This window comes from Amphibalanus amphitrite, unplaced genomic scaffold (genome assembly GCF_019059575.1).
Source record: "Amphibalanus amphitrite isolate SeventyFive unplaced genomic scaffold, NRLGWU_Aamphi_draft 000116F_arrow, whole genome shotgun sequence".
NCBI lineage: Eukaryota > Metazoa > Arthropoda > Thecostraca > Balanomorpha > Balanidae > Amphibalanus > Amphibalanus amphitrite.
Genome location: NW_024881611.1, coordinates 332676 through 357168, shown reverse-complemented (window position 1 = coordinate 357168; position 24493 = coordinate 332676). Strand labels below are relative to the sequence as shown.

The 24493-nt window shown below is 58.4% G+C and overlaps 2 protein-coding genes across 3 annotated transcripts in view; one reads left to right on the top strand and one right to left on the bottom strand.

The window, feature by feature from the left end:
• The window catches only part of LOC122381214 (RING finger protein 44-like), a 41388-nt gene extending 19511 nt beyond the window's left edge, over positions 1 to 21877 (top strand). The window contains exons 5-10 of the mRNA XM_043365132.1: positions 5234 to 5445; positions 6375 to 6540; positions 15995 to 16141; positions 16598 to 16726; positions 18153 to 18875; positions 20103 to 21877. Of these exons, the coding sequence (XP_043221067.1) occupies positions 5234 to 5445; positions 6375 to 6540; positions 15995 to 16141; positions 16598 to 16726; positions 18153 to 18875; positions 20103 to 20162 (1437 nt within the window). The 3' untranslated portion in view covers positions 20163 to 21877. The remainder of the gene's footprint in view (positions 1 to 5233; positions 5446 to 6374; positions 6541 to 15994; positions 16142 to 16597; positions 16727 to 18152; positions 18876 to 20102) is intronic.
• A 157-nt stretch (positions 21878 to 22034) lies between these two features.
• Positions 22035 to 24493, bottom strand: part of LOC122381213 (mucin-2-like) — a 29859-nt gene continuing 27400 nt past the window's right edge. For both annotated transcript variants that reach the window (XM_043365130.1, XM_043365131.1), the window contains one exon: positions 22035 to 22642. In XM_043365130.1, coding sequence (XP_043221065.1) covers positions 22621 to 22642 — 22 coding nt within the window. In that variant the 3' untranslated portion in view covers positions 22035 to 22620. The remainder of the gene's footprint in view (positions 22643 to 24493) is intronic.

Genomic DNA, 24493 nt, shown 5'->3' with positions numbered 1-24493 from the left:
GCCTGGAGACAGCCGCGGAGGAAAGAGGGTGTCGGCGGCGGCGGCCTTTTTTTTTTGGTGGCGCGCCCCCGTCCCGGCGGACGGACGGCGGCCCTGACGGCAGCCGGACGGACACGCTGGAGGCCCCGCTGTCGGCCTGGGAACCGACAGGAATGGCGCTGCCCGAGCCGGCGTGACTGTGCCGCCGGCGGCCTCGCCGAAACCGGCCGCCGGTGTGAACCAGGATAGACGATGCACGCATGGTGACAGCCGACAAGGATAGACGGCGCAGCGGGCCGGCCACGGACTGCGGCACGTCAACGGCCGCCGGGCCGGGCACGGAGCACGGCCGCGGTGCCGTGCTGGCGGCGTGCCGCCTTTCCCGGTCGGCACCCGCCGGTGTCCGCTACACGAGCCGGGCCGGCCCAGCCCGCCTTTTGTTCAGTTACATTTCCTCTGTAATCCGACGGGTAATCGCTTATCATCACGGAACTGGTGAGATCGCCAGGCCCGCAATGCGTCGGGCACGTATGACTAACCGGAAAAGTCTGTGGCCGACGATGGGAGCAGAGCGTGAATAACTGTTGCGAGCGCATTCCTGAAGGAGCACCACCAGCCTTCCAGCACTGGAATTGGTCTTGGTTTTCCATCTGATGAAGATTGACTGCACGTGCTACTCTTTTCTCTGGCTGTTTTAAGCTTTGATGCCGCACCGGAGCTGATACTTTGAGCTGGGCTTACCTACCTGCCGGATGTGGCCGTTTTCTGCCGCGCTATGCCGTTGCCGACGGCTGTTGGCGTTTCTGTACTGTCTGGATTCGTCGTGCGAGCCGTGCGAGCTGTCCTCCGGGCACCAGCAGGCAGCAACCTACCTCCGTGCTCGGCCGTGTGGGACCTGTGGAGCGTATGTGAGCCGGTGGGCTTAGGGCGACCGGCTCCCAGCGCGCTGCAGCCGCGCTCCGGCGGTACAGGTTTGTTTGGTCGGCCGGCGGCCGGAGCCCGGAGCGGGGTCGTGTTTTGCCCGGCCGGCCGGCCGTCCCTCGACGCACCGGAGCCGCCACTGGAGCGGCGAGCGGCGGCTGTTTTTCGGCCGGCAGCGCGCCGCCGCGGCCGTGCAGCCGGGCCGGCGCTAATGAAGCGGGCGCGCCGTGCCAAACACGCCGCGGCCGCCGCGCTCCCGGGCGCCGGCCGGCGCATGTGGCGACCACACGGTGCACCGCGCGCCCAGCCAGGGTACTGCCGCAGCTGCGGAGTGGGGGCTCCAGCCGGGCTGAGTATACTGCATGTTTGGCTACCCTGTATAGAAAAGGGGCCGGCACCCCACGCTGGTGCCCCGATAGACTCATTGCTGACTCCGCTTTCATTTCGTAAGCAGGGTGCGTGTTCTTCGGAGACAGTCGTCCGCGCTGGCCTGAGTCACAAATCGGCCGAGCCCGGCCCCGTTTTTGGGGGCCGTGGCGTTGATGACGTCACTCGGCCCGCTGTTTTCTCTCCGCGGAGAGTTCGGTGGCCGGGCGGCCGCGGCGGCGCTCGGGCGGCTCGAGCGACCTTGGGCCGGGCCCGGCGGCCAGGGTCAGAGGCACACTCCCCCGCCGGCACCTGCCGCCGCTCCCCACCCCCGCCTTGCCCGGCAACAAGGCCGGCAGACGGGGCACGTGGCCCGCCCGCCGGCCGAGGACACACTTGACCCGTGCGACCAAACAAAGCTAGCTGTTTTCAAATTAATTTCTCCTCTGATTTTGAAAACATGTTGGAATCATATTCTTTTTCGTTACTGCTCATATCTGGAATGAACTTCGCGCCCTCCGAATTTTCCTTGCATTATTTTCATTACGATCATCCATCATTTTCTCCCCTCCATTTTCATCAGTTCCCTGTATATTTTGAGGCATTCCCTGTGGACTCGCGGCCCTCCCCGGTCGGAGCAACAGCACACAGGTGCCGTGAAAAATTGCCCGCTACCCCGGCGCCGCAGTCGTGGCCGGCCGAGCGGCGAGGCCTCGGCGCCGCCGCCGCCGCTTTGTTCGCCGGCGGCAGCCAGCAGAAAATTGGCGCCGCCGCCGCGCTGGAGGACATGGCGAGGGCCGGCACGGTCACAGCGAGGTCGGCGGCTCGGCCCGGCCCGACCGGCGCGTTCCATCAGCGCCCGCCCGGCAGCGGTGCCCGCAGCGCCGGTGCACGGGCGCGACGAAAACAAGGCGCCGGCCTAGCGGGGCGGCGAGTGGCGCTCACTGCCGCCGCCGCCGCCGGAACGCCGAGCGTTGCTCCCTCCCCGGCCGAGGGACGGACGGGGCTTCTCGGCGGCCGGGCCGGCAGGGGGCGCGGGGAGGCGCTGAGGGCTGGCGCCGTCGGGGAGGCAGCGCTGCGGGAGGGGCAGGCTCGGCGCTGCTACCAGAGTGGTAGCAGAAGTGCTGAGTCTGGTCAGCGACTGGCTTGCATGAGCTGATTGCTACACGGGTTTGCTTTGAAGCGAACAATATGGCCATCGCTTTCTTCGGTAACTGGATCCTCATTTCTTTAGAAAGACTCCTGACATATAAAGACACATTTACCTAGATCGCCTTGGTTGAATAATTTAGATACATTGCTTATCATCTCTTATGTTTGCTCTGCCTCCAGTTCATCCGTGAACCGAGAGCGATCCCTTTTTTGTCCACTTTCGCCGTCCTTTTTTGTCTGTCTACATTCCTGAACGTCGGCCAGGTGTAGGCCGTAATATGTTACTACTCTGTCCTTGTACTGCGACTGGCCTTCCACCAGTTCGACTCGGTCCACGTAGTAACGAATGCAGCTGGGCTACCGACTGGCATGGTCAGTATGGTGTGCGATGTAACTGATCGATGCTGAAAACATGTGTCGCACTTATGGTTTGCAAACTTATATTGCTTTTGTAGTGAAATTTGGTGAACTTTTTCCGTATTCGTTTGCGCCTTGCAATATCCTCCAAAATGTATTTTACCGATTAGTGACCGGCTGTGGACCACACGTCGCGCTCCAAACCATTCGAGTGGGAGACCGGCTCCAAACCAGCCATATTTGCGAGCTGCTCCAGCCTCCAAATCAACTGCGAGGCCGGCTGACTACAAACCAGACGAGTACGTGGCTGCCTCTAAACCAGCAGTGGCTCCAAACCAGCTATGTGTGAGACTGGCTTCAAACCAGCTGTGAGGAGGCCAGCTCCAAACCAGCAGGGTGTGAGGCTAGCTTCAAACGAACATATTTTGAGGCTACCTCCAAACCAGCCGAGTGTGTGGCTGGCTGACTCCAAACCAGCTGAGTGTGTGGCTGGCTGGCTGGCTGGCTCCGAACCAACTGAGACGGCAGCGCGGCCGCCGCCGCCGAGCCGCCGAGGCCGGCCGGCCGCTGCCATTTGCCGAGCGGCCGTGGGCCGGTCATTAGGGCGCTCCGCCCCCGCCGCAGTGGCGGTACGGCTCAGCGCCGCCGCTCGGCGCTCGCTGCCCACGGCGCCTCTCGACCGGGGATCAGGCGCGCAGTGATGACGCACCGATAGGCCCAGTGCGCCACACGGACCGGCAAGATCCGCACACTATCGTCCTACGGCGGCGCAGCGGTGCCGGCGGCCCCATCCGCCGTCCCCGCCCCGCTCCTCCAGGCGCCCCTGCCCGGCACAGGCCGGCTCCGACTCATGTCCCAGCCGACAGCGCTCAACAGCTCTCCCCTGCGTGACTGACCGCCGTTTGGTCGACTGATTCTAACACGAGTTTTTCTATAAGCGCCTAAGTCCAACACGGACATTGTATGGCGTTCCCTGGGCCGCGCTGGTCCGGCCGGGACGGCGGTGACCGAGGCCGACCCCGCTGCTCATCGCCGTCGACGCTGTGGTTGGGCTGGAGGCCGTCACCAGGAGGTTCACATGTCCTTGGACGGCGGGCGCTGCGGCGGCGGCGGCGGCGGCGGCGGCAGGACCGGCCCAGGCGGCGGCGCGCGCACCAAATCCGTGAGGCCGCTGCGCCTGCCGGCCGGCCCGGCTGAAAAAGGCGGCTGGCCTCGGCGCCGGTCGGTGAACGCTTCCCGCCGACCCGGCTCTGGCCCACAAAAACCCAGCCAAATGGGGACGGAAGGGAGAAAAACGCCGCCCGCCGCACCCCGCCGAAAAACGGCCAGCCCCGCCACGAAAATGGGCAAAAAACGAGTTTTCAACCATTATTTTCCGGGCCTAGACGTTTATACATATAGCGCGCTCCTCCCGGCACAAAGCCCCCTGGGAGATACCCGACGAGCTAGACTGCCGTGACATTTCAGGGGAAGATGACGCCTCGTCTCTCCAGCAAGCTCAGTCAACGGGAATCCCTAGCTCGTATGATGTTGGTGAAGGACACATTTTCTCATACAAGAATTCTTATAATTCTTACAAGAATTTTTATTTTTTACTTTTTAGGAATTTGACTTGTATTCCAATGCCATATATTTTTGTTGCATTGATGAATAGTCAAAAAATATGCCAAGGCTTGAGTAATACTGAAGAAATGTTTTGTGAGTCATGTCCTTCTTGCGCTGATATCGCTTTGTAATGAAATGCCCCATTTCGGACCGTGTAAAAGTTGTCTTATCTGAACAGATACGGAAAGGATGGTACCGTACGTACTATGTAGCCCCTATAGAGGGGCTGGTAGAGCTCCGTCCCCTCGACCTTGTCGCTCCCCGCCGAGCCTCTCGGCAGCCATTGACGGTGGCGGGCCTCAGTTGCCCAACTGCGCCGCCCGGTAACAGCCGTCAGTAGCAGGCGACCGTGACGAGGTGGGACGCCAGAGGCTGCGTCACGGCCCGTGACACTGACGTAACGGCCGGCCACCTCGACCTGCCGACCTGGAATGCCGCTCGCCCTTATCTTGCAGGGTCTCGCTGATTTGCTGATTGCCAGTCTCATTGACTGGATTTGATGGTCATTGATTTTGTCGCGTGAGTGAACAGACAAGCGTCAACCTCGAGGGCAAGTGAAAACGATGCGACTTCAGCTCAGACCGCTTTTCCCTGGATATTTAGAGAACTGGGACTGTCGAGGTGTGGGGAAAACTGGAGACGCCTGGTGGCGTTGTCCCGATTTCGGACTTTTCGGGGGATCTCTGCGGCGGTTCGTGACTGCCGCCGCCGTGACTGATGACTTTCCGTGAGGTCTGCTCGTGCCGACTGTGGCTGGTGGGCCGGTGGTCTTCCCCAACGAACTGGGGCTGCCGAGCGGCGCGCCTCTCCGTCCCGTTTTCTCTCTGTCTGACCGTATCGTGTTCTGCCGCAGGCCGGTGAGTCGCCCAGTCGCAAACGGCGGCGCATCTCTCTGAGTGGCCAGCACCTGGAGCTGACGCCGCCGCCGGAGGAGCCGCCGGCCGGAGCGGCGGCCGCCGCGCCGCCGCCGGGCCGCGCCGCGTCGCCGCCGCCGCCGCCGGCCCACAGGCGCCGGCTGTCGTCGGGCCGCCGGCCCCCCGGTGACGGCGGCCGCCACCACCGCAGGTCAGTCGCCGCCCGGACCCGCCCGCCTGCCTGCCGTCAGCTCTTTGGAGTTTTAGACCATAATAGGATTTGTGGAGCGACTTATTTTAAGTCCATGTGTTCTACGAAGACACTTGTTTTAGTATTTGCATGTTCTGTGAGACCGCGAGCTGTAGCGCTGCTCCAACTGTCTAGCTGTAGCGCCGCTCGAACTGTCTATCGTTTCGAGAGCTGTGCTTCCGTCAGCCGCGGCCGATAGGCTGGCCGGCCGCGACGGTGACCGGCGCCCCGTCGGCGCCAGGCCCGCCCGGCTGTGTTTGTACTGGGAGGCGCTGCGCAGCGGCCGGGGCCAGGCCAGCAGCGCGCCGGGAATCCACTGACGTGCGCGGTGACGGACTGGTGCCCTGGCGCCGCCGTCAGCGTCACTGACTGGCCCTGTGCTCGGTGACTGCTGTGACCTCTGACGGATTGTGTCGTGACGCCGCCGTCAGTCAGTCAGACAGGCCGGTCACTGACCGGCTCTGTGTCACTGGCTGACTCTGACTGCCGTCACTTTTCACTGTCACTGAAGTGTGCTCTCTGACTGACCGTGTTCTATGTCTGACTAAGCTCTCTGTTTGACTGCTCTGTGCTCTGCGACTAATTGCTCTGTGTTTTCTGTGACTGTGGCTGCTGCTCTCTGCTCTGTGACTGCCGACTTTAACCTCTGACTGAGTGTGCTGAGTGCTCTGTGACCGATTGTGCTCTGTGAGTGACTGACTCTTCTGTGACGACCGACTCTGACCTCTGACTGTTCTCCCCGGCCGATGGCTGACTCGTCTCTCACTGACTAGCTTTGTAACTGACTGCGCTATCTGCCGGAGGTGACTAACTGTGCTATCTATCTCGCTCTGCGTTTGAATGACTGTGTTCTCTGGCCTCTGTCTGACAATGCTCTCTGCCTCCGACAGCCCGCCGATGCGCCGCTCGTCCCGGTACGGCGGTGAGATGGGCCGCGGAGTGGCGGCCGACACGGGGCCGCCGCCTCCGCCGCACCCTGGCCACCCGCCGCAGCCGCCGCACCTGACTCACTACGCCACCAGTGACGCCGCCTCGCATCACATCCGATCGCTGCAGGTACGTGCGCGACGCGTTCTCCTCCTTACAGCGGGCGCCTGCTGCAGGAGACGAGCTAGATCGTCTGCCAGCACCGCCGCCCGCGCCCTGTGCGGACTTGACCGCGGGCAGGGACAGTGAACCATGTTTAGAGGTAATGTGGCTAGCATTCAGATTTTTTTTCTACATGACCGTAGACGCCCACGTAGGGCGCAGCGTGGTCGTGCCACTGCAGCCGTGGGGACGGGACTGCCGACCAAACGGCCTCGAATCCGAGCAGACTGCTCTGGTGGCGCCTGCCGCCGCACTGAGGCGCCGCGGAGGGCTGGCGGCCGCCGCCGTCCGGCCCGCTGCCTGCCGAGCCGGCGCTCAGCCCTCGACAGTCAAGGCCGGTCGCGGCCCGGCCCGGCACGCTCGGCAGCGCTGCACACAGCCCGCCCCGCGGCCCGGCGACACTGAGCGCTGCTGGCGGAAACGGCCGCCGGCGAGAGCGGCTGCGTCCGGTGCCGGTGGAGGGCCGCGCGCGCCGGCGGTCTCGACCCGGCCGCCAGCCGCGGGCGGCGTCCCGTGACCTTGCTGCTCGGCCACCTTTCACCGTGACCTTTCAGGCCTGGCGGTCGCCGTTGGGAAACGCGGCTGCCGCGTCACGGTGGCCGGAGGCCGCGCCTGGCCCAGTGTGCCGCGTGTCAGCCGCGGCCGCCGCCCGCTGGCCTTGGCCGGCCGCCGTGCCGTGAGCGCGGCTCGGTCACGCCGCCGCCGCCAGCAGTCGGCTACAGCTCGGTGGTGACCCCGCCAGCGCCGCCGTCGTGCCCCGCTCAACCTCCCACGCCACACCGGTACGGTTGCGAAAGCCGGCTTAAAACGGCATACGCACAGGATAATGGCGGAAGTAATTACGAGCGAGGCACTTGCCCGTATCGGCGCCCGGCCGACTGGTGCTGCCACCTATGGACGTGGGTGGTACTCGTGGTCGGCGTTTCTTTGTCCAGATGGCGTGACGTGGGCCTCGGCAATCGATGCGGGTCTGGGGCCGTTGCGCAGGCCAGCCATATGCAATGGAGGCTGGCGCTGGCGGCGGAGGCGTGATTGCAGCAGGGTAGCCGTGCCTCCAGGGCTGTGAGGTCGTGAGGCCGGAAAAGAGGCTACTGACGCGCCAACGGGCGACGGTCACCACTCTGTGTGTCTCAGTCGTCACTGAGTATGATGTGGACGTTCCTTCACTAAGAGCATGCACACGCTCATGCAAACAGGGTGGGCTGTGTTCATGTTTTTTCCACTATTCAGTCTCCTGGAACTTTGTCTGGACATGACAATGGTATTTAACCCGCGCCCTGCTGGGGGTCCTGGATTTCCACGCCCTGCTGGGGGGGGGGGGGTGTTTGAACACCCCCCCTTCTAATTCGGCTCCTGGGCCACGTAGCGATACGCGGAAGGCGGCGTTCGAAAGAGCGTCAAAAATAATGAGGAAATCACTTCGGTCAATTTTTTGGTCAGGTCAAAGGTCAGGTCACCAGAGGTCATTGAAGGCAAAATTTCGCCGATTTCCAGGTCGAATGTCGAAAATTTCCAAGAAGCCAACGCATAACTCGGGAACCAATAGAGCTAGAGCGCAGCGGAAAAGCGCATTCGATAGCCCTATTAACGCCCTTTCTGAGTAATTCTCTCAGATTTGACCTAACGTCAACGGTTTTGCCTGCAGGGGGCAAAAACTGCAAAAATAGCCGATTTTTTCGGAAACAGTTTTTCTGCAATAACTTTTGACCCAAGCCTTGTACGAGCTTACTTTTACCGGCATCGTGTTCCTCTCGTCAAGACGCATCGAATGAACTATAACTTGACCTTGAAAGGTCAACTTGAAAATTTGACCTCAGGTCAAGGTCATGACCTGACCGGAAAGGGTCATGTTGCATATCAGTCGATTCGTATCGTCGAGCTGAACACATCTAAGGCGTTTTCATCGCTCTAGCATGCCTCTATCAAAAGTTATTTGCGAAAAACTGTTAGATACCATTCATGACCTAAGATGACCTCAGGGCATAAACAGGGGTCACGGACACCATTTTCATGTTCAGAGTGTCTAAACCACTTGTAATTCAGTGTTTGGGAGTGTTTATAATGTCTTTCGTCCAAAAGAGACGCATTTCAATTTTCTCCCATTGACTTATAATGGGGAGGTCGCAAAATTGACCTGACCTTAGGTCATCGATATCAAAATTCTGAGATATACATTTTGTACATGCTATTGCTCTTAGCAATCGCTGAAAGTTTCAAAGCGATCGGTCACTCGGTGTAGCTATGACAGACATTGAAACTTTTTATGAGGTGAGGTCACTTCAAGTGACCTGGTGACCTGACCTTGGATGACCTTGGTCTGAAATTTTCACAACATGTGTAGAATTGATGTATGATAAGGTGTACCGAAAACGGCGGCGCTCCGCGCCGCCGTTTTTGAGATATTCGCGAAAAACCACAAGGGGGGGTGTTCAAACACCCCCCCCCCCCCAGCAGGGCGCGGGTTAATATCGTGATGAATTGCAGCGGGCAGTGGGCACCATGGGGAATCATGCCAAAAATAGTTAGAAGGATCATTTAGAGCCAGCAACTGAGCTGAGTTTTAGGTAACGGTGCTGTGGTAGTAGGGGAGAGTGGGGAAAGATGCCCAGGGTTTTGCTATGTCATATATTATTCGAAAATGACGATGGGAAAGCAAAAACTTGGAGTTTCAACGGAAGCCGACATCATTTTTTTTTCAAAAATATCACACTTTCGTGCTTGAAATATTATAACTTTTTTTGCTATTAAGCATTTTCCTGAAGAAGTGAAAGGGGGCATCTTACCCCACAGGGTGGGAAAGACGCCCCCTGACGTTGGGAAAGATGCCCCCTGCACTATAAGTGACGTAAATGGGCACGTGAATCGCCTGAACGAATCAGTAGTCCCTTCGAGCCTGCAGTAGACACCAAACGTCATCATAAGGGCCCTCAAAAGTAGTCGTAAGGGGCTTCAGAGGTCATCGTTAGGGCCATCATAGTCCAGCGCGGCCAAACAAGCCTCCGTGGTGGCGTTCGGAGACCACTGTGGGGCTCTTATAGGTCTTCATGATGCTTGAGGGCCCTCTAGCCCATCGTGGGGACCTCCGATGCCAGCGCGGCCCGTGGGGCCAACGTGGGAGCCCTCAAAGGATGTTGTGAGGGGCCCTGGATCCAATAATGGGGCCCACAGAGGCCGTCGTGAGGGCTCTCAGAGTCAGATGCCGCCCAAAAAGTCGCTATGTTGGCCGAGAGACCGGCATGGGGAGCACCCGACCGTACTGGACTCTCAATAGTCCCAGATCGGCTTTTGTCTACATCACAAGTATGTGACAAATGATTTGACTGGCTGTTTAAAGGACAGACTACGGATTTAGGGGGGCGTCTTTCCCCATCAGGACAGGGGGCATCTTACCCCAAGGTACCGAAGTAACATTAAATCAGTACAATTTGTTAGCCATAAAACTTCACCCTGAAACAAACTGTTTGGGACACAGTACACACATGCTAATGTATCACGACTATAGCAAGGGACGCAAAAATTATTAACCTTCTTTGATATTTACAATGTTTTGACACCAAAATATTTTTTGAAAGCAGCAAATAAAAAACATGCAATCATCAGCCAGCCGTTGCCCAACTGAGCTTCGCAAATTTTTGTGCAGTTAACAAGGCAGGCTTCCGCTTTACGCTAACAACATTAATTTCCAGGTCCGATTCTTTGTTTCGCCGCTAGAGGGGGTGGGGCGTCTTTCCCACCCTGGGCATCTTACCCCACTCTCCCCTATCAGTCTCTCAGCGCGTTACCACGGCTGTCCCCGGATGAAATACGGGATTTTTGCAGGCGCTGAGGTCGGGTACCAGTCAGATATCACGGTGGATGACACCATCATGGTAGAACTGGTCTGGACTGGTCTGGTTAGATGCCACATGGATCATGACTGGGTAAAATGGAGGCCGTGGCCGCACTGTCGGGAAATAGGCTTAGGCCAGGCTGCGGCTCATTTTGCTGCATTCAGTGTCTCATCTGAAGACCAAAAACCATAGTCAAAGAAAGAAGCCGCGGTCTTTGTGTGCAGCCCCTCCCCTACAGACCTCCCCGTGGCTGTCTGTGTCTGGGCCGCTGTGCGTGCGGCTCCCCTCCCCGCGGGAGTGGGCTCGGCGCCGCCGGCGGACTCCGACCTCGGCTCGGCGGCGGCCGATCGACCTGGCTGCGGCCGGCCGAGTGGCGCTCCTTTGTGCCTTTGTACGGCGGCCGGCCGGCCGGCGCGCTCGGCGTCGGCCGGGCCGGGCCGGCCGGCTGTTTCCGGCCGCCGCCGCCGCCGCGCCGCCGGCGGCCGGCGCCGCTCAATACGGGCCGAGCTGCCGGCGCCGCCGCACGCCGGTCGGCCGCCGCCAGCCGACGCAGCGCGCCGCCATGATCGTCTGTGTGTCGGTGAGTGCAGCACGCCGCAGGGCCGAGTGAGTCAGGCCGGCGGCGCCGCGCGCCACCCGCCATGCTGGCCCGTGCTCCGACCGACTCCGACCGGCTCGTCCTGTGGCTGCCGGCCGACACCATGCTCGTCTGCGTGCCGGTGAGACGGCCCCGCTCCCTCGGTGTCGCCCGTTAAACGACCCCACTTCCTCGGTGTGACCCCTTTTGCAGCCCCGCTTCCTCGGTGTGGCCCCTTTTTCGTAGGGAGGCGGGCTCGCTCCATTGTCGTGGCCCCTTTTCGCTGGAGAAAAGACCCTGGTCTCTTCTTGTGTCCCCTTTTTGTTGCCTAGAAGTCCCCGGCCTATCGTTGTGGACCCTTTCCGCTGGTAGGATCCTGCCGTTCCCCCGTTGTGGTCCCAATGCGCTGGTGAGAAGGCCCGGTCCCTTGTGGTCCTTGTTAGTTGTTGCGGCGGCCCAGTTCAACGACGTGGCTCCCTGTTTAGCGGGCGTTAGAAGGCCCCGCTTTCTTATTGTGACCCTTTTTTGCCCTTGGACGTTTTTCCGTGGTGGAATGGCCTCCCTTGTTCAGTGTGGCGCGTGGCCCCTACCGGCTGGTGAGTCGGACCCACTGCCCCTCGCTGTAATGAGGGCCCCGCAGCAGTGTGCGACCGCCAGCTCGTGTTGGTCCGAGGTCGCGCCGGTATGCTGGTGCGCCGCTGCGGCTCGGCTGGCTGCGGCGGTGGTGGTGGCAGCGGCGGGCCGGCCGGACGTGCCGGAGAGGTGCAGGCGCCGCGGAGCCGTCTGCGCCAGGTTCACGGTGCACAGCGCGCCGCGCTGGACCCTGCGCCGGCACAGCGGCCCGGCGCGCTGCGGTGTGAGGGAATTTGTAGACCGTGCTGGCGGTCGGCTGACCGGAAGTTGGGCTGACTGGTCAGGTTGGGGTGAACCGGAGGCGGTGTGCACCTCTGGCCAGCTCACAGCCTCGGTGCGTCGCAGTCCCAGTCACGACCGTAAACACTGGGTAGGGCCGGGCGCCGGCACAGCACCCCCCCCCCCCCCCACCGGGCCCCGCGCGGGCTTTGTTGATGAATGGCGCTACCGCACCAATAGCGACACGCTCCTCGTGGGCCCGGCGCCTCCCTGAGATGTGCCAGACTCCACTCAATGACACAATCTCGCTCAGTTTACGATAGTGTTTCCTTGTGTGTGTCGGCGCGTTGACGACCAAAGTTGGGTGGTTGGCTGCAGCGACTGGGAGCCGGTCGGTCGCCGCCGCACGGCTGATCGACCGGACGGCAGAGGCGCTGTTTGCGTCAGCGGCCGGCGCGCCGCAGCGCTCTCTCTCTCTCTCTCTCTCTCTCTCTCTCTCTCTCTCTCTCTCTCTCTCTCTCTCTCTCTCTCTCTCTCTCTCTCTCTCTCTCTCTCTCTCTCTCTCTCTCTCTCCCGCCGACTGCTGCAGGCTGTCCCGGCTATGTATGTGAAGCTGGACCGTCTTTGTTGGCCTGTGACGGCGCGCGGGGAGGGGAGGGGTGTATCTGAGTCTGAGCCGGCCTCCAGCGCCAGTCACGGGCGTCCTGTTGGTGTTGGCCGGCTCCTGCCGGGCCGATCGCGTCACTGCGCCGTCGGCAGCGGCGGCGCGCCTACCGCGCAGCCGCCGACGCCATCGACTCGGACGCCGATCGGGCCGCGGTCACTTGGCGCGCGCCGTCGCCGCCGACACGGGCCGGCGGCACGTGCAGCCGACCCGTGGCGCAGCCGGAACTGTCCCCGTGCTGATAATGAGCAGAGGAATGACCCACGCCTGGCGCGGGCACCATGTATCGGTCACAGCCCACAGGGGAGCTAGTTTATTTACCCAGGAAAAGCATGTAGCCTTACAGACTACGTGGCCAGTCTGTCCTGAGAAGTCGCAAGAGTATGAGTCGCTCCTGCTCACTCGTCTCTGAGATGCTGGAGTGGCGCGTTCCCAGTGGCTCGTGCCCAGCGCCGGCCTGTCTCGGCCAGCTCAGAGGACGGCGGTCATCGATTGTCGACCGGCCATCGACGGCCTGTCTGACGGCCTGCCTGCCTCGGGGCAGCGGCACGGACCGGTGGCGTGCCGCTGTCGGTGGGACTCCATCGGCGGCCACCTCTCAGTCACGTCAGGACTGGGTCCTCTCGGCTACATAGGCGGGGGTCTCTATCGTGGCTTGATCCCAGCGCGTGTTAGGGGAAGTTGGGGCAATGCCGGAGTTGGGGCAAAGCCGAAATTCGAGATATTTCGAAAACCGTAAGACATGGATGCCACCTGTCAGTGATGCTCTGAAGCTTAAGTGACTACAATTATCGCATGTTTGTTACGAGTCGTCATTCGGAATACTTTGGCTGTGAGGGCGCCAAGAGCGTTTTCAAGGTACGCGTTCCTTGTACTACATGCGCCTTTGAAGCTGCATTTCTTACTCATTATGCTACCGTTTGTCTGGCCAATTCGGTCAAGTAATCTTCAGCATGTCTTTGCATAAGTGTGCTGCCTATTTGAAATTTATACGGCACGTTGAAAAGTTATGGGCTTGCAAATGAAAGTATGGCTGGCTGGGGTAATGCCGAAAACGTGCAATTACGCACGTTAAAGCACGCTACGTGGACTTTACTGCTGTAGAATAGCAACGCGAATTTTTAGTCACACAAATTACACTTTCAACCGACACAACGGCCTGTTACCTATAAGGAATTATTTACCTGGCATTTTCTTATTATATCACACAATTATAACTTCCAGTGTGCACCAAGCGTCCTCAAGCTCTTAAAACGCGTGTCAGCTTTGATAGATTCTGGATAAAGTTTGAGATAAAGTGGCAAAACATCAATGTCGGCATTCCCCGTAGATCATTTCTCCCATTTTCGGCTTTCCCCGCAGTCCGGGGCAACGCCGAAAAAGTCACCTCGTTGATATTTTTAGTTTGTGCGCTTAACGGTATGCGAATTCATCAAATGCGCCTGGTATGTTTGAAAGGCAAAAGACTGGCCTCTCGAATGACGCCAACAAGAACAGCTTATGTTGTCTACCTTGCGTGCTACGGGCGTCAGAAAAAAAGTATTCGGCGTTCCCCCAACTTCCCCTATTGTTCGAAATAACACATTTTTATAACCTATTAATATCATTTTTCACTGTATTGACTATTGGAAGACATCCTCGAAGCCCTCATTATTTTCCTCAGGCACCTCATTATAAATGTATTTTTGCATTAGTGGACAATAATCGTGCCTCCTTCCGCATCACCTTAAATCTGTTCAGCCTCGGAAATCATTTGCCCAGTGTTGGCAGCTGCAGTGACAAAGCCACGGGATAACACCTGAGAACTCCGGCAGTCTGTGCCGAGATGGGCCCCCATAAGGCCGATAACTGGCAGCCCAGGGGATGGCACTAACCCGGGTAATTGGCGCCAAGGGTATAATACTGACGCGGAACTGCCCACGCCCTGCTCGACTGGAGGGCATTGATTGCAGCTGAAGCAGATGAGACCAATTATTACGCCCTTGATTGAACCGGCTAGCTCTCGTCGCAGCTTTGCGCGTGTCAGGTGTGTGCAATGCGGTGAAGGAAGCGCCCACGCGACCTGCTCAGGTGACTGCAGTGGGGAAGGGAGGGGTCGGGTCGGAAACTGCGCACTTGGACGGGCTACCTGAGCTGGCGGTCGACGGCCGGAGGGCACGCGTACTGTGCGTCACGAGACCGATCGATGCGGCCGCACGGGCACGGGTTGACGGCGACGGCCACTCACACGACCGGTGCGTCGGCCACCGACGGCCGCGCTGAGTCAGACCGGTGACTCCGTGACTCGCCGACTCCACGTATCCGTCGACTCACGGCCGGCCGGCGCCGCTAACGCCGTGATGCAGTGAGTCAGCGACGGGCGCGGCTCCAGCCCCGCCAGGTGGTATCGCTACCGGCTGGCCGGTCCGGCGACCGGTCAGCTGCCGGCTCAATACCGCCCGCCCCCGCCCCCGCCCCGCCGGCGACCTCCCTCTCTTAGTCATGACTTATTCAGAGCGCGTGCCGGACTCGCGGAAGGGCGAGCTTTTCCCGTCCGGCGGCCGGCCGACCGGTCTGAATCGCGGCCGCCATCAGTTGTCGGGCCTTTCGCCGCTATGGTGCCCAGCTCGCTGACCGCGGGCGGCCGTCTGGCCACGATGGACGCCCACCCAACTGATGGGCGCCTCTTCCGGCGCGGGACGGCGTGACTCGGCGTAATGCATGGGCCATTCCCAGGGTAACACTATCTGGCATCGACTGACTGGCCACTGCGGATTTCAGGCGGGGAATTTTTGGGTTAGGATTTAGAGGAAAGGGAAGGGGACTTTCTACATGTAATGTAAAATCCTTATGAGCCAATGTCGAAATGATTTCAGAGGGAGTTGACATATTCCGCGTTTTTCAAACTTTATCTTTTCTACTTTTCAACGCCAAACACAGAGCGCGTATTTCCCGGAGCTCGGCTCCGTAGCTCCGGTCTCCGCTCCCGCTATGTCGGCGGAAGCACCCTCCCCTCCCCCGCCCGGGAGATAGCCGGGGGGGGGGGGGTCGGTCAGCTGACCTCTGCCCTCCCATCCTTGCCAACGGCGGTGGGCGGATGACGTCATCACCTCCCACCGCGGGGCGGAGAGGGAGATGGATGCATGGCTATTCGTAATCTGTATGCGCCGTGAGTAGCTTGAGTAGGTTCGGAGACGCCCTCCCCCCCCCCCACACACACACACAAACACACTTTTCTTTAGCGTGTATGAGGGAATAGTTGCGAATGGTCTCCGAGAACCCTGCTGAGAAAGGACTATCGAAGTATTGACAGCATTTATTTCATCTGCGTCATGCGTGGGGGAAGGAAGGCAACCTGTGATCTATTAGCGTGTTCTGTTTCAACCAGTTTGTCGCGTGTTGCTGTGAGCCCGTAGCGGAGGGCGGCAACCGACTGCTTATGTCTATCGCTCTGTGCTGTGACTGTGCAGCCCGCCGGTATCACGCAGCTCCTCACTCGGATTCTCCGTCCGTCCTCAGGTGCCAGTGCCGATGCAGCTGGGCTTCACGTCCCAGCACGTGCCGCTCTACTCTGGCCACCATCATCTGCCGCTGTGCGGCGCGCCGGCGCACATGCAGCCGTGCCAGCTGTTCGGCAGCGGGCCCCACTTCGCCGGTACCTGCCAGGTGAGTTGCCGCCGCTGAGCCTGCCGAAGGTGTCACAAATAGCAAGACCGTCGCTCTCTGGCGTCTGAGAGACAAGAGGTACTGCGGCCGACGGAAGCCAGTAACGCCGCTAAAACACGTCGACGAGGGGGAAAATGTATACGGTCGCCGGAAGACTCGTTAGCTCCACAATGTTTTAGCACGTTGCTGCATATGTATGAGCTTCGATCTAGTTACACTGATGACTGACTGCTTCCGGCTGTTATGCATTCATGACACCCGTGGCAATCATCGTCCTATGAAGGTTCATCCCGAACACCGCGTTGCTAATCATATACCAGTTTTAATGGGACTTTACCCTTGGCGACAATGACCGTTCAACTCCTTCCCAGCTCTTTTTGTGCTCTTTATATCGCCGTAATGGAGCCGGTTATACCGTTTCACGTGGCGTCTGACCGAGCCGTCTGCCTGCCTCAGGTACCGCAGATGGGCGCCTGCCTGCCGGGCCCGTACGCGCCCTTCCACAGCCAGATGCCGCCCCAGGCGCATATGAACGCCAACACCATGAACCAGACGCACTTTGCGCCGCGCACACACATGGCACAGGTGAGCTAACCGAACTTAGATATCTCTGATACGCCAGGGAATGCCGGGCATGCCGGGGGCTATGCTCTGGAATATCAAGGATGAGGCTGGAGAATAAGTTACTTGCCGCTTGCAATTATTGCCGCTTTTACATCATTAATTTAGCAGGGAATGCTCTTTTTTGCATTTTGCGGATCAACCACGTTTCATTTATGTTGTCATTACCTTTTTCGCTAGCGCAATATGCGCTGATCATTATGTTTTGCCTACTGCAAACCGATAATGGGAAGGGAACCTTTAAACAGCTGTGCAAACGTACGGTGCTTACTTCTCAAACAGGGCTGGGTGTAATTGTCACATTATTTGTTCATTAGACCTTGCAAGGGTGTGAATTTTCCCCAAAATTGGAATGCTAAGTGCTAACCCGAGCTAAGTTGCTCAGCGTACCAGTTTCGTGTGGCCGTGGGACGGTGTATTTTCTGACCCAGCCCAGGGGCCGGTGCGTTTGTGTGCCGTTCTGTGTTCTTTTTGCCCGTTTTCGGCCGGTATCTTGTACGGTCGGTTTTTGTGACGCCTTTGTTAGGGCTGGCAGTGTTTCTGGGCGTCTATTGATAATCCTGGCTGATCGCCTGACGCCACCAGTCCCGTACCTTTGTCCCCGTCACGGGTGGAGAATTGTGCTGGACTGGGGGTGCTCGAGCTCTCCCAATTCCACGCCGGCCACGCCGGCTTGGCTTTGGAGCCGCGGCCAGGCGGCGCGGGTCAAGGTCACCGCTAGGCGGCGGCGGATTTGCTGCGCCCGAGCACCCCCAGCTGGTCACAATTCTCCACCTATGGTCCCCGTTAGCACTTTTTTCCAAGGGGGTGTAACTATTTCGGCTGTCGAGTCGGGCGCAGTTTGTTGGCGCAGTCGAAAACGGAACAAAGAGACCAAAAACAAAGGCTGGTAGCCCTGTATATTTTCAGAGGCAATGTAGCCCCGAGACACATCTGTAAAACCAAGCCGCATTTATGTAGTAAAACCAAAATTTCAGTCAGCAACTTGCACACATCTGCCGCACGCTTTGTGGAAGGCTGATAGGGCGGCGCCAAACAGCGTAGGCTGACTCGGGCCCGGCTGCGGCTGCGGCTGCAGCGGCGGCGCGGCCGCATGCCAACTCGTGCCTCAGCGCTGTTTGGCGCCCGTAAATAGCCGCACTCTTGACGCGGCGAAAACAGGCGGCGCTCGGCACTGAGCAATGACCGCCGCCGGCCCGCCGCCCGGTTGCGGAAGCCGGGTAAAAAGTATTGGCCGCCGGAAAGGTGCCGCCCGTTGCCCGGGAGACGGGCGTTGCTAGGGCGACCTCAGAGCGCCGTCGATAAGGGAGAGAGGGAGATGAGCGGGGTCAGCCGACGTGGGTATGACCTGTGGGGCCGCCGGCTGACGAGCCGTCCTGCTCTGTTGCAGCGGGCCGAGGGCGACTTTCTGGCCGGCCGGTCGGCTAATCTGGTGACGATGCCGCGGATGGTGCCGCTGCAGCAGCACCAGTCGCCGCCGCCGCCGCCGCCGCCGCACCACCACCACCCGCACCCCCACCAGCACCAGCACCAGCACCAGGCGCACGGGCCGCTGCAGATGCCGCCCAGCAGCGTGCTGCCGCCGGCCGACTCGCGCGCCGCGCAGCTGGAGCTGGCCGCCCACCTGGCCGCCGGCGGCCACCGGCTGCGGCGGCCGGCCGTGCCCAGCCGCCGGCCGCCGCCGCCGCCACCCCCGCCTCCGCCGCCGCCGCCGGCCGCGCCGCTGCCGCGCCGCCACCTGGGCCGCAGCCTGGTGGTGCCGGCCTCGCACGCCACGCCGTACACGCCGTTCCTGCTGCAGTTCCTGGCCATGCTGAACAGCCCCGGCGGCGTGTCGGCCTACGGGCCCACCGAGCTGCCGACCGGCAACGCCGAGACGGAAAACTACGAGGCGCTGCTGACACTGGCCGAGCGGCTGGGCGAGGCCAAGCCGCGCGGCCTCAGCAAGGCCGAGGTGGACCAGCTGCCCAGCTACCGGTTCAACGCCGACACGCACAACTCGGACCTCACCTCGTGCGTGGTGTGCATGTGCGACTTCGAGAGCAGGCAGACGCTGCGCGTCCTGCCCTGCAGCCACGAGTTCCACACCAAATGCGTCGACAAGTGGCTCAAGGTGAGTTCCAGCGCGCTCTCAGCTTATCGGGAGGTAGAGCGATAGCATAAGAGGACCATGTCAGTTGTGCTTACTTCGTTTAGACTTTACAAATCAGTGCCCGGGTTTGCACGGTGTTAAAGGTAGTGTGCCACCTTTGAAAGATTTACCATTTTATTTTTCCTAGGATAAGAAGCTTCTGTTTTTACATAATATCGCAAAAAAAAAAATCAAAAATGGGCCTGGAATAGTGCCTTTTTCGCCTAAAAGTTTTTCGGTTTTTAGATATGTACCTATAACAACTGTAGTGGGCTCACCTGCAAACAGGCGTCGGGCAACAATCGCGAATGCGGCGCACTTGTGACAATAAGCAAAGGTCATTATAGTGTTACGACCATACGACGTACGGGAATGAGTTATCAGCTGTCTAATCGTAGACAACACAATGTCGAGCCTTAAACTGTAAGCCCGTATTGGTATTGTTTCTTTTATTTGGCTGTCGAACATTATTTATGGTTTGAAATATGATTTTATGTAAAATAATTGATATGAAAAAGCCGTCTTATAAGTTATGACCCCATTTCACCACACGCAAGTGGCAGACATGACAATGATCAGCTGACGCATTTTTCTTGGCCGAAGTCAGAGCGCGCGGCCCGACGCACCACGCGTATTTGGAAATTCCGACCTCGACGAGCATCAGAAGCCACCTAACAGGCGTGTTCGAAACCGCAGGAGATGATGATGAACGGGTTTATCGAAACTTGATTGGATGAGCATATCGGTAATAGCGATTTCAGTGTGTGCATTTATTGTTCATAGTGGTGTGAAATGTGGTTGGGGTACGACCGACAACCCGTCGGGGCGAATTTCGCACTGGGGTACTCAAAATTTGAAGAATTTAAGACGTTTCCATGAGTTTTGAAGGTATGGATAAGTTCTAAAAATCCGGTTCTCCTTATCTGGGCCATTAACTCCATACGGTCCAAGAAAGCTGGCACACTACCTTTAAAACTGGTGCCTTAGCTCAACATTGCATAGTTTCTATGGCACGCTGTGTCTTGTAAGGGCCGACAGGGATTGTGAGCGAACCTACACCCTGGAATTGACGGCTGCAGGTATCGATAGGTGAGCATGTTCCCCTGTAAAGATCGGATGTCATCGACGTTGTACTACGTTAATGTGTTCAAGTGTTGAAGCTCGTTTGCCCTGGTCAGCTGTATGACACCAAGCTCTCCGTGCCCACAGACGAACCGCACCTGCCCGATTTGCCGCGGCGACGCGTCCAGCTACTTCGCCGCCTCTTAGACGGCTGTGGGCGGCGCGCGCCCGTCAGTGTGCCTGCCGCCGGGCGGCGCGCCGTTTCCCGTCCTCTGCGCCCGACCACGCCGCCACGCCGCCGCGCGCCCTGCCTTCCTACCCAGCATTCCACCGAAGAACATTGCAATAATCTCGCCCATTGTGCGCACCGTAGGACGTCCAGCGCTCTACCACGGCGGCGCGGCCCGCAGGTTCGGCCCGCCGCCCACGCATAATAAACCCACGCGCTAATCACGTCTCCCGCGCTAAGTGTACAAACAGCCTGCTGAGCGTGCGCACTCGCGCGTCCTTGTGTGCGCACACACACGCTCGTCTTTGTGTGAGTGAGTGTACCACGTAACATCCATGTAACTCAGGCGCTTTGTCATGTCGTATCGCGTTGTGCTCAAGTCGTAGACGCCAATGGTTTTGTGTGTTTGTGCGTGTGTGTGTGCGCGCGCGCATGTGTGTTGTGCGCCGCGGCGCCCGCCCGTCGGTGTGCTGTTTTGTTAGGGTCGCCGCTAGCTCCTTGTTACTAGCCGGTGGGTAGTTCGGCGCACGTCCGCCGCCCCCGCCGCCGGCCGGTCTCGGCCAGCGCTCCGCCTCCCGGCGCCCATCTCCCGTCCGTCTCCCCGCTCCCCGCTCCCGTTATTTCTGCCCCCGTCCCTCGGCCGTACCGATCCCGCCGCCGGCCGCTGCCGCTGGCTCGGCCCGTCTGTATCGATTAGTTCAGACAAGTCCGCAGGCCGGCGGCCGTCCCTCTCCCGCCGCCCCTTGGCGGGGAGGCCGGCTGTCCATTCCGTTCGTTTCCTGGTGACCTGATCCCGTGTCCGCCGTTGGTTGCGTTCCTGGCCCGGTCGTGCCCCCCCCCCCCCGTCCCCGTGCGGCGGCCGGGCCGTGTCTCTCCTCGTCTTCCGTCGTGTTCTGTGGGACCAACAGTGGCCGCGCCGGCGCGGCGGCGGCGGGCCGCCCGCACCCGCTGCACCCGGGCCGCCTGACCGCGCAGCACCGCCTGTGATCGTCGCTTCTTCGCCTGACTAACCAGAGGCGGCCGTCTGTCCGCGCGGCCCCGGCCGGGCCGGACCGGGCCGAGCCGCCAACCCACCAGTTATTCGTTGCCACTCGGTATGATCTCTTGTTGTCAAGCGTGCCATTATATTCTCTAAATCCAGTACTGTTACGTGTATGAGTGCCGCCGTGCATTTTGCCTGTAGTTGCGTTGACCGGTGCGGCGCCGGGGCGCGGCCGGCGCGCTGACCGCCCCGCGCCCGTCTCGGCGCCCGCCCGGATTATTGTAGGCCCACCGGACGGTCCTGATTTGCCGCCGGGCAGTGGCGCCGTCGACTGTCCGGTGCGCCGCCGTTCCGCGGCGGGCTCGTTACACAGTTCAATTTACCCAGTTATCATATGCTGTTACGTGACAGTTATTAGCCGGCGCGCGCGCCCTCGCCCGGTACGCGTCGCTCTTCTACCCGCTGACTAGGGTAGTGCCATAGGCGTCTGACCAGGCGCCGGCCGCGCCCGCCACTCCCGCGCCGCCCACTCCTAACCTTCGTGTCTCGTGTGTCTTTACCAGCCATGTGTCAAGTGCTAGCCAGATAATTGGGCATTGGGACGTTCGAAGGAAGTAGAATGGCTTAATTCATCCACAAATTTTTCCATTAAGCAATCCCATCATGTGTATTGTGCCTCAACTTTGTTAAAATAAATGGTGTGAAAACAAACCACTGGCGTTTCGAGTTCGGGGCGAGTGGTAGTTTCAGGGCCTTGGGTTGTTGTGGGGGTGGTGCATGAGATGCAGATAACAACAGATTAACGCTGTCTGTATATTTTACGAGAGTATCTTTCGATACCTCTAGTCTGATCGTGCAATGGAAAATGTGACATTTTTGGCATGTATTAAACCAGTAAGCATTCATCCGTACCGGAGGGTGATTGACAGGATAGCGTACTTCTGTAAGACGAGCATTTCTAGCACACACACACACACACACGAACATCGAATGTCTGGCATCATCGCACATACCGTTCGCCCGCCGAATGCGACACCACACACCCCATGGTCCCATCAGCACACGTGCGAGCAGCGGTCGCCAGGCGGCGCCCACTCACATACTGGCGCAGCCGGGCTGGACGCCCAGACTGCGCTGGTTGTACTTGACACGGCAGCTCATCGTGCACCGGAAACAATCCACAATCGTTCGTAAAATGTCGTGTCGCCTAGCGCGATCGTCGTTTCAGGTAAACTAACAAGTAATTTGCTTAAACCATGGACTACCCATACTAATAAGTCTAAGTCTCAGACTTCAGTAGAAACAATGAACTATGTACAATGCCGAGCCATGTGGAATAACTCATACGAATTACGCAGACACTAACACACTAAAGATGGCCGCGTCTGTGTCCTTCATTTTGGTGTTGCGGTTGGTCTGCTTGAAGTCTTTGCCGTTGAATAGAAGTACGAATTCTAACGTTTAGAACGTGTAGCCCTGGAACAAAAATAACAAAATAAGACTGATGACAAACACCACGTCACCTCAATCCCCGAGCATCGGCCGCAAATCAATCACGTTGGGATGAAATATCACTATCTGCATATTTCAAAGGTTCAAGCGGAGCATGGAGTTTGCGGTAAGCATTACCCATACGTTAAATTGAAATCACATTGATACTTTGTATTGTACTAAGACGAGTTTTATTTCCGTATCTACATATCAGTCACCATAATGGAGAATAAAAGCAAAAGAGCTAATAGTTTCCTTCTCCATGATAGCGAGACAAAACTAAAACACCTTTTTTCGATCCGAATAGGCATCTGGTCAGTTAGTTTCGTCAGATCTGCATTAGGAACGTCAGCTGGAGTGCGCTTTCGACAAACCACGCCTCAAACTCGGCATAGTGCAGCAGCGTGACATGGGGCATTTAATGTCGACAATGAGCGTGATTTCGACACTGGCCAATGGATTTCGGCACACGGCAAAGGACTGTGACATCGGGCATTGGAAAAAGGCAAATTTCATTTTACAATGGCAATGGTCATGCAGTTTCGTTGGCGGTATAACAAGTTACATCGAACAAATTTCAAACCATGCGTTTTCAATGCTAACCATTAGAGTTTATAGCATCTTTTCCTTTTCTTAGACTTCCCTTGGAGTAATGGAACACAAAATACAAAATGTACGCCAAGGCCGTTGTTTTAAGGTCTAAACGTTTTTTTTTTCTGTGAATGGAGGGTGAGTAGGCTAGCAAGCCATGTCAGAGTCGTGAGATGAGAAGATCATGCGGAGGAAGCATTTGGGTGAGTCTACCAGTGACCGGTGAGCTGCGGCGGCTGACAAGGCGCTGGTAAATTGTCCCGCTACGGACATGCAGCCAAAGCGATCGATGGGTCAGCCCGCAGGGTTTCCACCTTTCCAGAGGGCAGTTTTTTTTTGTCCGGAAATACAGTTGACCATGACTGACCACACCGCCGTCCTGCAAACATTGTTGCCGCTCTCCGGTGACATGCCTATTCCCATCTCGGCAGACCTGAACCATCCGCGCTGGCGGTCAGCGCCACTCACAATGTGTCGACAGATCGACACAAATGAAAAAATCAAGATTTTTGTTTTTAATGCAAGAAATACGGCTAAAACATTGTCAACTTTAGATGCGTTGAGAGGAGCGAGGCCCCGAATGACCCCCGTCAACCTTTGGATTCGCCAGGAGCGTGGCCCCGAATGACCCCCGTCGCCCTTTGGATTCGCCAGTGCTTCCACATTGTCACAGAGTGACGCAAGGATGGTGACCTCGAATTAGGTCAGCTTGTGTGCCGGAAGCGGGTGATGTTAGGGACGAACCGGTGTTAAGGTTCCAGAGCGACTGACGAAATTAGGTGCCCGTTGCCGTATTCCAATGAACGGTTAACGATTCGGATTGAAAAGGTGTGGTTACTTAGCAACCAGGCGCCCATATTGAGTGTCTCTTCACAGTACCGTGGAACATTTTAACACACATTCTTAAAATGCCTTTCCGAAAAGATAAGAGTTGCTTAATTCACTGATGAGATAAATTGACCATTGTCTAGCTTGGCTGCAAGCTGCCGACTTAAAATGCAATATTACAAAACAGAATGCCCTTTGTCGATATTAAATGCCCCTACTGTTGTTCAATGACCCTGGTCGAATATCAACAGATGCTAGTCTAAATCCGTGAAACGTGTCGAAATGCGTGCTCCAGTGTCGAGTTGTTGGAGTGCCTGTCGAGATAAGGTGCCCGCTGCCGTATTTGAATGAACGGATGCCGATTCGGATTGAAAAAAGGTGAACAACGCCAAATACGCATCCTCATTATCACTGTTT